Genomic DNA, 11145 nt, shown 5'->3' with positions numbered 1-11145 from the left:
GGCCGCCCTGGGCAACAGGTAGCGGCCGGAGCTGGGGACGCGGGGCCGTGGCCCAGGCCCCGAGCCACGGGCGCCTCTTCGTGGGGGGAGTAGCAAGGCTTGGTGACCGTCCGCGCGAGAGGCCCCGGCCGGACAGGGGCCCGCGGCGCTGCCCTTGGCCTGGACGGGGCCATGGCCACAGTGGGAGGGGACAGAGGGTCTTGCTGCTTTTTCTTCTCCCCGGCGTACTGTGCCCACTCCGGGAGGGAGGTCAGAGCGTCCATGTGCTTAACGGGAAACAGGAAGGAGTGGCTCTGAGAGTCTGCCCCGGCCCCCCAAGGCTAAGGCTCCCAAACCGTTATGGGGTGTGTGTGTGTGTGGCGGGGGAGCCTGGTGAAACTGGTTTCCTCTGCCACAGCTTGCGAATCACGGGCCCGTAGGCTCTCTAGCAAGTAGTTAATTGCAGGTGTGTGGCAGGAATCTTTGGCCCGAGCTTGGGGGTTTCTCTTTCACCCCAAGCCAGGCTTCTGGCGTCCAGACCTGGTCTCAGCCACCCGAGTGTCCAGGCCCAGCATTGGGGCGGGGTTCTGAGGATCCTGAGTTGTGGAGCGAGACCCTCTTGCCAGAAAATCAATCAAGGATAGCATCCAGCAGGCAGTCACTCCCACATCTGTTAGGTCACTGTCCCATACCGCAGTCCAGGTGACTGGGCCTGAGTGTGGGTGGCTGACTGCACTTGCGTTGGGGCTCCTAGGGGTAAGGACTTGTCAGCAGCCTCGTCCCTCAGGGCTGGCCCTAATCATACAGTGACCTAAACAGACGCTGTTCTAAAGAGAGTCCCTTGTGTCCCTTGGTGCCCCACAGTCCACTCCCTTCACCGGGGCCTCTGGCCAGCTTTCCCCTGGGAGGAAAGGCCTTCTCTTTCCCCTGTCACTGGCCAGAGGCTGGCTGATCCTTTACTGTGCCCTTCAGCCCTGTACCCCCCAACCCCCTCTTCAACCTGCCAGCCTCTGCTTACTCCTGGGTGCTGTAGGCTCATGCAGTGTTGGGTGTGTTGGGGCCTCTGATGGGGCTGCCCAGACAAGCTAGTTTTGGGGCCCATCCTGCAGCCTGGAGCAGTGAGTGACACCTCTTCTTGGCTTCGTCCATTTGCTTGCAGCCTTCCAGTTCATGACCTCTTGCTGTTGCTGCCTGTAAAGTTTTCAACAAGGAAGACTATTCAGGTCACCTGCCACTTCTTTTTTTGTAGTTCCTCAGGCTACAGTGGCACCCGGGAGCCCGTGAGACCCTCTGTCATTCTCTCCTCCCTTGCTGATTCTGTTTTATTTTCCTCAGTTTTTCCTCCAAGCTCTAAGAGCCAGTGGGACTGTTATCAGGAGTCTGTGAGATCCCTTTCTGACAGACTCAGACTTCTGCCCTCCCTGCCTTCTGGGTCTACAATCTCCCATGGAGACCCTCTGCCCCTTTTCATGCATCTGTGAGGGTCTGGGAGGGGTCAGTCAGAGTTGGGGCAAAGGGTGTGGACCGGGCTGAGCCAGCTCAAGTTCGTGGTAATCCAATGCCCACGAAATCCCTGCTCCGCTGGCCGTGCTCCAGCCTGTGCCTCGGAAAGCGGAAAGCGGTGCCTGTGTCTCTGAGGCAGGTGTGTGTGTGTGTGTGTGTGTGTGTCTCTGTGTGTGTGTGTGTGACAGAATCTGAGAGATGCACACACACCTCACCCCGCCATTGTCTCTTTTATTGGGGGGGGGCGGAGTAAAATCTGTGATTGGAAAAATATCTGTAGGTGTGATTTTTCTCCACCAGAAAAGCAAGAAACTGCCCTGAGGGCCGAGGGGGCCTGGAGAAGCAGGTCGGCTCCCTGTCGCCAGTCACAGCCTTTTGTTCGCAGAGCCCTCGGTGTGCGGTGCCAAGCAGACACCATGGCCCCTGGGCGGTTGTTGGTTCTGTGGGCTGCATGAGCCACCGGCTGGGAGCCCGGTGTCTTCCCTTCCCCCATGTTGACTCGAGTCCTGACCTGCTGAATCTGGTGACCCTCCCCGCTGGGCCAGGGGGCGGGGACTGGGACTGGGTAGCGCTCCTGTGCTAATGGAAGGCCTGGGCAGCAAGGGAAGGCTGTGGTCACAGAAAGCCTGAGACCCAGGTGCGAGAGAGCCCCCGTTAATCTGGCCGCCTGACACACCCCGCTGTGTCCTCACAGCTCGCACCCCCCTCCCGCGCTCCCCGTCCTGGGTTCAGGGAGTCGCACTATCCAGGCTCGCCCTGGACGCCTCCGCCTCCCTCCCCAGCTCCTCGCCTTCTTTGTCGGAGCGAGACTGGCGTCAGGCACTCCTGGGCCCAGGAGTCGGGGCGGGGGTCTCCGCCTGCCCCTCCGGGATCCCAGCCAGCCCTCTGAACCCTTAATCCTCAAACTATCCCCGTTAGGAGAAACGTCCCGCCGGTTTCTACTGACCAGGGGTGGGATGGGCCCAGCGTCCGAGGCCTGTCTGTGCCCTTGGCCTTAGATCTCACCAGAGGGCTAGTTGGGTTCCAAGAGCCATAGCCCTCAGGTGACTGGGTCAGGTATATGCCCACCTCCCATCCAGCTAAGCGAAAAGGTGGGCAGGGAAAGCCAGAGGGACTGCCACCTGTGGTCCAACCTGTTCCTTGTCTACTGCGTTTTCTACCACTTTCTGTAGGAAAAGTGTGTGTGCGCACACACATGTGCGCTTGTGTGGGGAAAGTTCCACTGTGCATAATTGTTTAATTTTGTTCACTTCAAAAGACTTCCATCTCTTTAACTGATTAAATATTTATTCTGGCGAAGGTAGAAGGGGAAGGGGAAGGGGCAATGCCCTCCTGAGCCGAGGCCTGGAATGCGCGTGGGTGGGGGAATGGGGGCTTGGGGGAAGGTAGAGCTGAAGCTCCTTTGTCAGTGCTGACCTCTGATTTCATCCAAGAGAGCAGTGACCAGGAGTGGGGACAAGAGGGTAAAGTCCTTGAGCTGGAATACTGACCCGTGACAGGCTGAGAGGGATTTCGCAAGTGCTTCTGTGCTGGGTGGGGGCGGAGCTGTGGGAGGAGGGGCCGAGGACCAGCCCAGCCCAGTTCAGCTGCGGGCTATCTGATCAGCCTCATGCCAGGGCCACCCACTGGTCTCCAGCGCACAACAGAGGACAATCTCCCCACTCTTTCCTCCCTGGTGACGGAGGCGGGGCACGACCACCTGCCTTTTGTGTCAGCTCTTAGTTCCACGGCCAGCCTGAAGACCATCAGCTCGCCTCCCTCCTGGGAGGATGCAGGGGACGGGAGCCTGCGAAGCCCTGCCCTGTCATCTGCTGCATTCACTGATGGGTCCCAGGACTGCCAGGTGGTGTGCTGGTTCCAGTGCCACCGACTCTTCAGGCGCATCTTACTGCTCTCAGCTCCAAGCAGCTGCTGTCCCCTCATGAGCCACAGACCATTCCCTCCCTCATTCGGGCATCCAAGTGGTCACTACCCCTCTGTGGATCCTTTCTGTTCAGTGGAGGAAGGGGGGACGGGCGGGGAAAGCAGCTGAGCTGGGGGTATTTGTGACAGGTGTTCCCCTGCAGACTAGGATTTGATTTTCTGGATGAGCCTTAGAGATAGCCCTTACTTTCACCAGGTGTCTCGGTCTGCTGTCTCGGTCTGCTGTCCCCCAACCCCCATCAGCAGCCTTGCCTCATTTTGGTGCCTTAGGGCTCTCTTGCCCTGTGTGTAGTATTAGGTGGCTTGGCATGGATGTTCACCTTGTGTGCAAAAGTTTGCTGTCTGCCGATTGTCCTAGAGCTCAGCTTCATTTGGGGACATAATTTTGCTTTACTCTGGCTTCTTCATTTTCCCTAGGGGGCCTGCTGCCTAGATGGGCTGTCGGGGGAAGTGGAGGGGTTTGCTCAGCCCTGCAGTCTGCTTTTGAGCTTCCTGGGCTGAGAAGTTTGCCTAGTTGCTTGGCTGGGGGACTAGTGGCTGGAAAGTCATCGGGAAGGGAGGGTGCCTCTGACCTTACTCAGGTTGTTGGCTACAGCTTTTTGGGCCAGACCGTGCTGGATAGCGAAATGACAGGAGACTTGAGGTTCTTAATGCTAGGGAATCAGGACTTCGGGGGGCGCGAGCATCCCATTCAGTTGCAGTAAATAGCAAATGTCAGAACTGGAAAACCACCATATTACAGATGAGGAAACCGCTTCGTCCAAGGCCACATGACCAGGACCTGAGCCCGGGGCTGAGTCTCTGCCATCTGCTCCTTTTGTTGCTTGTGAAAACTGTCGTCTGTCTCGCTGCCCCCTTTGATGCCCTCTCCCTTTCCCCCCGCCCCCACTCAGGATGCTCCAGACCTTGTACGACTACTTCTGGTGGGAACGGCTGTGGCTGCCTGTGAACTTAACCTGGGCTGATCTAGAAGACCGAGATGGACGTGTCTACGCCAAAGCCTCAGACCTCTATATCACACTACCCCTGGCCCTGCTCTTCCTCATCATTCGATACTTCTTTGAGCTGTGAGCATACCATCCTACCTCCATGCCTTCCCTGGTGGCCAGCCCCAGTTTCTTGCACTTCAAGTGTCTCTTCCCGTTTAATTGGTCTTGGACCCTGGTGTTCTGGCCACCCAGGTCCCTGCCTACTATGTGTCCCCCCACTGAAGGCAGCATTGTCTTCCTGAGGACCCAGCACCCCCAGGCCCTTTCCGTCAATGGTTATTTGTTCTCACCCTCCTCCCCGCCTGGTCACTCGTGAACACAGGCAGCTTTGTCAGCTGTGGGCAGCCCAAGGAGGCCGGAGAGAGGGTTGCCGGGAAACTGAGGCCCTCTGAGGGACTGAGGTGGTTCAGGAGAGCCAGACGCCTCTCACTCATGTCCCTTCCCCAGTTATGTGGCCACACCACTGGCTGCCCTCCTGAACGTGAAGGAGAAAACTCGACTGCGGGCAGCCCCCAACCCCACCCTGGAGCATTTCTACCTGACCAGCGGCAAGCATCCCAAACAGGTACCGCTGCAGGCCGGCTCCGGAGCGGGGAAGGGGAGGCCTGGGTCGGGATGCCGCTCCGGTGGCTAAGTCGAGGAGGCAGTGGTGCTGACGTGGGCCATTCCCGGGGAGGGCGGGCGGGCGCTGCCGAGTTCTGGGCGAGCCGTGACGGGCCCCGTCGCTGCACACAGGCCGAGGTGGAGCTGCTGTCCAGGCAGAGCGGGCTCTCCGGCCGCCAGGTGGAGCGCTGGTTCCGCCGCCGCCGCAACCAGGACCGGCCCAGTCTCCTCAAGAAGTTCCGAGAAGCCAGGTGGGGAGGCCAAGGCACGAGAAGCTGGGGGCAGAGGGAGGTTTGGGGTGCCATGCCGGGAGTGGGGGGGCAGTGGCTGTGCGCAGGGTGAGATCTCATTCAAGAGGGAGGAATTGGGATCGTCCTGATGTTCCCAAGGGGTCTGGTTCTTGGGGGCGGTTGGAGGGCTGCTCCCGTCCCCCCCATTCTCCTGGCCACTTCCGCTTCCTCTTCCAGCTGGAGATTCACATTTTACCTGATTGCTTTCATCGCCGGCATGGCTGTCATTGTGGATGTGAGTGGGGATTACAGGGAGGTGGGAGGCGGTTCTCTGGCAAGGTGGGGGAGGCCATAGAATTTGGGCTCCTCTTTTAACCTGTCACCATCTCTCTGCAGAAACCCTGGTTCTATGACCTGAGGAAGGCTTGGGAGGGCTATCCCATACAGGTAGGATGGGGTCCTGACTTCCTTCCATGGGGGTGACTAATGGAATCGATGTAGGACAGGACTAGGACACACACCCCTTGTGAAGAGAGGACCCTGGGAATACGTGGCAGAAGGGACGGGTGTCGTGGCGTTGAACCACCTCAGCGGCCAGACGGGCTGGGCTTGGAGAGGCGAGACCCTTGGGTCCAGTCGCTCCAGCCTCTTACGTCCTGCGCCCCCGTTGCAGAGCATGATCCCCTCCCAGTACTGGTACTACATGATCGAACTTTCTTTCTACTGGTCCCTGCTCTTCAGCATCGCCTCTGATGTCAAGCGAAAGGTGGGTCAAGGGCCTGTGCCATTAAGCCCAGAAGCCCAAATAGAGTTCTGTGAACAGCCTCCCTCTGATTTTGTGGCGCTTTGGATGGAACCGTGGGACGTGGGGAACAGAAAGCCTGGGGGAGGAAGGAGTAGCAGGGGCTGGGGACAGGGAGAAGTCCTGGAGCCTACGTCTTTCCTGCAGGACTTCAAGGAACAGATCATCCACCACGTGGCCACCATCATCCTCATCAGCTTCTCCTGGTTCGCCAACTACATCCGGGCAGGGACTCTCATCATGGCGCTGCATGACTCTTCCGACTACCTGCTAGAGGTCAGGCTTTCTGGGCATTTCTTCAGACCCGGAGCCCCTGGTACAGGTTCTCCTGTCTCTCTGTCCTTCTCTGAGGGGTGGGGCGGGGCGGGGTGGGGCGTGTGATGTTCCTGGGACCGGGCACAGGGTGTGTGGTAGCGGGTGTACGTCTGAGCGTGCAGACGGGGGCTGTCTGTGCAGTCAGCCAAGATGTTTAACTACGCGGGATGGAAAAACACCTGCAACAACATCTTCATCGTCTTCGCCGTCGTCTTCATCATCACCCGACTGGTCATCCTGCCCTTCTGGTAAGTGGGCGACCAGACTGTGCTCCTCTCCTCGTGAAATCAGGAGTCCTGCCTCCTCCCCAGCCCCCTCCTTTCCGTACTGACAATCCTGTCCCTCCCTTCCGGGCCCCAGGATCCTGCACTGCACCGTGGTGTACCCACTGGAGCTCTACCCCGCCTTCTTCGGCTATTACTTCTTCAATTCCATGATGGGAGTGCTGCAGGCGCTGCACATCTTCTGGGCCTACCTCATTTTGCGCATGGCCCACAAGTTCATAACTGGAAAGGTGAGGGTGCTGTCCCTGTTACGTGGGCCCGGCTGGCCCTCAACTCTAGACTGCCCACACCGCCCGCCACCGGCAAGCAACCCTCTAAACCTTGGGGCCCTGGGCGTGACTGGAACAAGCCCGTGCAGAGGCCGCCCTTAGGGGTTCTGTGGACATCGAATAACCCTTCATCTCAACCCTTCTCGCTTTCCACAGCAGGTAGAGGACGAACGCAGTGACCGGGAAGAAACAGAGAGCTCCGAGGGGGAGGAGCCTGTGGCTGGGGGAGGAGCAAAGAGCCGGCCCCTAGCCAATGGCCACCCCATCCTCAACAACCACCATCCTAAGAATGACTGAGCATTGTCCCTGCGCTCCGCTCAGATTAATGCGTAAAGCCAAGGAACTACCCCACCCTCCCCACAGGGTCACTAAGCTCTGGAGAGAAAGGAAGAGAGCCGGAGGAGAGTTCTCCTCTGCGCCCCCATCCTCCCCGCCTGTCACCCAGTTGCCTTTCAACCGAACCCTAACCAGCCTGCCCCCTGGTCTCTACCTGGGGAGCCTGGTTACACCCTTTGTTACAAGGGGGATGGTCTCATTTCCCGAGTTGTCCTTTCCATCGCTTTCAAGACCCCTCCTCAGCTCTAGGCACGGGGTTCACAACTCACATTCCTCACACTTCGGAATCTGGCCGTTTGCCTTTGACTCCCTGACCTCCAGAGCCAGGGTTGTGCCTTACTGTTCCACCTGTGGGCCTCTTTCTGCCAAAGCTGGACCAAGGCTCACCTTTCCAAGCTCCCTAACTTGGACCAGAAACCAAAGTTTTCCCTCCTAAGATGCAAGTGAATTGAGTGCAGGAAGGGGCACATGACCCTTGCCCTGCCTCTGCCAAAAATGGGGGCGGGGGGCACCACACTGGGGACTGCGTGGACAGTCTGTGTTACTTCTCTGCCAGCTGTCCCTGTAGTCACAGGTCCAAGATCTTACTGCCTCCTTTCTCTGGCCTCTTCCCCTAGGCTAGCTGGTTTGGAGTAGAATGGCAATTAGTTCTAATTTCTTTTTATTTATTAAACATTTGGGGTTTTGGTTTTAAAGCCAGAATTACAGCTAGCACCTGACATTTTAGCAGAGGGACCACGTCAGACCAAAATGTACTGTTAATGGTTTTTTTAATTAAAATATATTAAAGATTAAGTAAAAGATGGCAACATGTTTCTGCAACTATTAGGAATTGAGACAGGGGTGGTAAACTAAGCAAAGTAAGGTAGTCTTCCGCATGGTCACATAACAGTTTTAAATTTCACATGGCAAATAAGAAAGAGCAAAGGTAGAGAAAGTATAAGATTAATGACAGCTGCCCACTGGGGAGGATGGGCGGGGAGGGGGGACAGATGTCTCACTGAAAGACCCAGAACTGGGAATGTGGGGGCTGAGGGAAAGAAAACCAAACCACAACCTTAGTCTTAGCATCTTGTTGAAAGACTTTCAAGAAACAATACAAACCAGGGGTAGTAAACACACAGGCCTCTTTCCAGAACAGTCGGTTAGATGCATGAACACTTGAACAAAGGAGTCGGAAGGGAGGGATGAGCCACGAGGACTGAGGGATGTCAGGCCCAGGTTAGAGCAGTGGCCCCTCCCCGCCCCCTAGTGCCTGAGGGGGACGAGGGACCCTGCCTGCTAGCACCACGTGGAAGGGATCTCCTGATCCAGAACCCCGACTCCTGTGAGCCAGGAGCTGGGGCAGTAGCCTGGAGACTTGGGGCCCAGAGTTCAACAGTCAGGAAGACCCAGGTCCTGAGGCCAGGGCAGCTCAGGAAGGGAGCAGTGAGGAGCGAGTCTGTGCCCTAGAGCAGACGCCCTCTGCACTCGATGGCCCCACAGCAGCAGAGCAGCTCCTTGCCTTCCACGCTGCCCACCTCGTAGTTGTAGTCCCAAGTAAGTTCTGTCCCAGCCCGGATTCTCCTACAGGGGAAGAAAAGGGTGGACTGTGGTGGGGACAGCAGACACCGCAGCTGCCTGGGCTTAGTGTGCAGGCGGAGCTGGATCGTGCAGGGAGGAGGGGCCCAGGGACTTCAGTTGTCTTCGTCCCTTCCCCATGCTGGGCTGCTTTTCCTACCCAACCATCCCCTTTCCTGGCTCCCTCTTACTTGCTGGCAAAGAAGGCCACCCAGGGGAAGCGAAGGTCATGCGTATCCACGAAGACATTCTGGACAAACAGGTTGGGGCTGCAACTGTGCTGTAGGTTTAAGGACAGGGCCAATAAGAACCAAGAAAACAATCTGGCTTTGTGGCGTCAGTGAGAGTTGGACAACAATAATGCCATCTGATCCCTATCATAGCAGAGAGATTTTGTAAGAAAGCTACCTTTTTAAGATCCCTAGATATCAAGAATTTATAACAAGGTGAGTTTACATAGTCGTGTTAAAAGCACTAAAAATGTGAGGACCATGGAATAACCCGGCGTCTAGAGGCGAGGGAAAGAGGTCTCACGTTGAGGTAGCGGCCCAGGTTGCCTTCGAGCTTGGCGTCGATGATGTAGCAAGACTCCTCCCCGTCGTAGAACTGGCGTGTGTTCTTACGAACGGGGGCGCTTTCCCCCTTCTCCACGGACGCCATGTTGGTTGACTTAATGGCGATCCCATGGGTCGACTTAAGAGCGAAGCCTCGTGTTGATTTCACTGCCACCTGGCGCTTCATTGGACCTGGACAGGAAGGGGAACAGGGTCAGGACCCCTCAACGCATGACTGGATATGCTACCCCCATTTCACGTGCCCGCTGCAACTCAGGAATAACCAGCTGAGACTGTCAGTGGCCGTTTGTCGCAGCAGAGTTAGAGCTGCTGGAGAAGGGAGCTGAGGGAAGAGAAGGGGACAGGAAAGGAGAGGAAGGGGCCGCGTCGCACAGTATCCCAGCCCAGCTGGGAACCAGGGAGCCCTCCCAGAGACCTGTCGACTCTTAGGGTCTCAATCTTCCCCCTGCTTCTTTAGCTTCCTTTAAAAACCCTCGACCCCAACTTTGCTATGGCTCCTGCTATCACCCCGAATCCTTCCCGACTACCGGACATGTTCTTCTTGTCCTCAAAGTCGTCGCCTTCAGAGCCGGAAGAAATGGTCTGGATGTCGTCGCTGTCAACCGCTGTGGCTGCAGTCTGACCGGCAGCGGGCTTCCGGCTGGCGCCGCTGTCTCCCTCACTTTCTGTGCTGCTGGACAGCGTCAGCACATCCTGGGGAGGCGGAGGGGTCAGAGGACGGAAGGGGAGCAAACGGAGAGGGCCCCTCTGCGCCCTTGCTTTTAGTCAGGCAGAAGCGGGCTGAGGCTACGGCAAGGGGGAGGGGCAGGCGCTGGACGAAGGAAAACGAGGCAGGAAGCAGAGGCCAAAACAGCAAGAACAGCTTTGGCAGTAATTATGGTGACGGGCCTGACGAGGGGGGGAAGATGTTCCTTCACTCGGACCCCGAAGAGAACAGATGTCGGGGGGCAGCCACTCACATCGGCATGGGGCTGAGCTGAGGCCAGCAGGCGTCGGCTCTGATGCATACTCGTCTTACTCGGTGGGCGCCGAAGGCCTTCCGTCTTCATGGGAGAAGGATTGTAACCGTAGTTCCGCGCGCTCTCCATAACGCTGGCGGGAGGAATGAGAGGGGTCAGGTTACTGGCTGTTTCTCTGGCTGCTTCTGTAGGCTTGAGGTGAGCAGGCGGGTTTGGAAAACGGGTCAAAAGGAGGAACTTACACTGACATCTTGTTTCGGTCATCAGGGTCCTGGAAGAGAGCGCAAGTGAAGGGTTAAGTGTGTTTGTGGTCCTAGGCAGCGAATCTAACACTTAGACCTCATCTCAAATGACCTCCACAGACATTAGCCAGTGCAAGGCGCACTCTGAGGTGTGCGTGCAACTTGACAGCAACGCCCCTCTGCTCATCGGCAGACCCCCTGGGAGAGGTCTTCGACCTTACCAACAGTAGAGCATAAAAGGTTCACAGAAACACCGTGGGCAGCGGTCCCATGGGGACGAGGGACACGGTTCACTACCTGTGACGTGGTAAGTCTCAACATCATTCAAAATACATTTCAAATTCTTTTTTCTCTACTCTGAAAAGAAATGGAGATAACCTGAAATAGCATTCAATTAAAAAAGCACTTAGAAATCTTTCACTATGGAATGAACCAACCCAGCAGGTTGACTTTAAAATAATTTGGTTCTTTAAACATGATGGGAAGATAATCGTGTTTGCCAGAGAAATAACCATCAAGTAAATAATCGACGCGAGAGGCCTCATGGTGAGACTGCCGCCACGTTTGCCCCCACAG

At 56.9% G+C, this 11145-nt stretch overlaps 2 protein-coding genes across 3 annotated transcripts in view; one reads left to right on the top strand and one right to left on the bottom strand.

The window, feature by feature from the left end:
• Window positions 1-8042, top strand: part of CERS2 (ceramide synthase 2) — a 10045-nt gene extending 2003 nt beyond the window's left edge. The window contains exons 2-11 of one of the 2 annotated variants that reach the window (XM_011377628.2): window positions 4299-4472; window positions 4842-4959; window positions 5130-5248; window positions 5465-5522; window positions 5624-5674; window positions 5901-5993; window positions 6177-6305; window positions 6486-6592; window positions 6705-6858; window positions 7054-8042. In XM_011377628.2, coding sequence (XP_011375930.1) covers window positions 4300-4472; window positions 4842-4959; window positions 5130-5248; window positions 5465-5522; window positions 5624-5674; window positions 5901-5993; window positions 6177-6305; window positions 6486-6592; window positions 6705-6858; window positions 7054-7194 — 1143 coding nt within the window. In that variant the 5' untranslated portion in view covers window position 4299 and the 3' untranslated portion in view covers window positions 7195-8042. Of the gene's footprint in view, window positions 1-4297; window positions 4473-4841; window positions 4960-5129; window positions 5249-5464; window positions 5523-5623; window positions 5675-5900; window positions 5994-6176; window positions 6306-6485; window positions 6593-6704; window positions 6859-7053 lie in introns of those variants that run through there. The other variant, XM_023521836.1, reaches the window with a different exon arrangement.
• A 248-nt stretch (window positions 8043-8290) lies between these two features.
• The window catches only part of SETDB1 (SET domain bifurcated 1), a 23366-nt gene continuing 20511 nt past the window's right edge, over window positions 8291-11145 (bottom strand). Inside the window, exons 17-22 of the mRNA XM_023521845.1 lie at window positions 10570-10598; window positions 10328-10460; window positions 9896-10061; window positions 9328-9539; window positions 8985-9073; window positions 8291-8799 (exon numbers count right to left, since the gene is read on the bottom strand). Of these exons, the coding sequence (XP_023377613.1) occupies window positions 8682-8799; window positions 8985-9073; window positions 9328-9539; window positions 9896-10061; window positions 10328-10460; window positions 10570-10598 (747 nt within the window). The 3' untranslated portion in view covers window positions 8291-8681. The remainder of the gene's footprint in view (window positions 8800-8984; window positions 9074-9327; window positions 9540-9895; window positions 10062-10327; window positions 10461-10569; window positions 10599-11145) is intronic.

The sequence above is a fragment of the Pteropus vampyrus genome, unplaced genomic scaffold (genome assembly GCF_000151845.1).
Source record: "Pteropus vampyrus isolate Shadow unplaced genomic scaffold, Pvam_2.0 Scaffold319, whole genome shotgun sequence".
NCBI lineage: Eukaryota > Metazoa > Chordata > Mammalia > Chiroptera > Pteropodidae > Pteropus > Pteropus vampyrus.
Note: the sequence above shows the minus strand (reverse complement) of the source record. Positions and strands in the feature narration are given on the sequence as shown.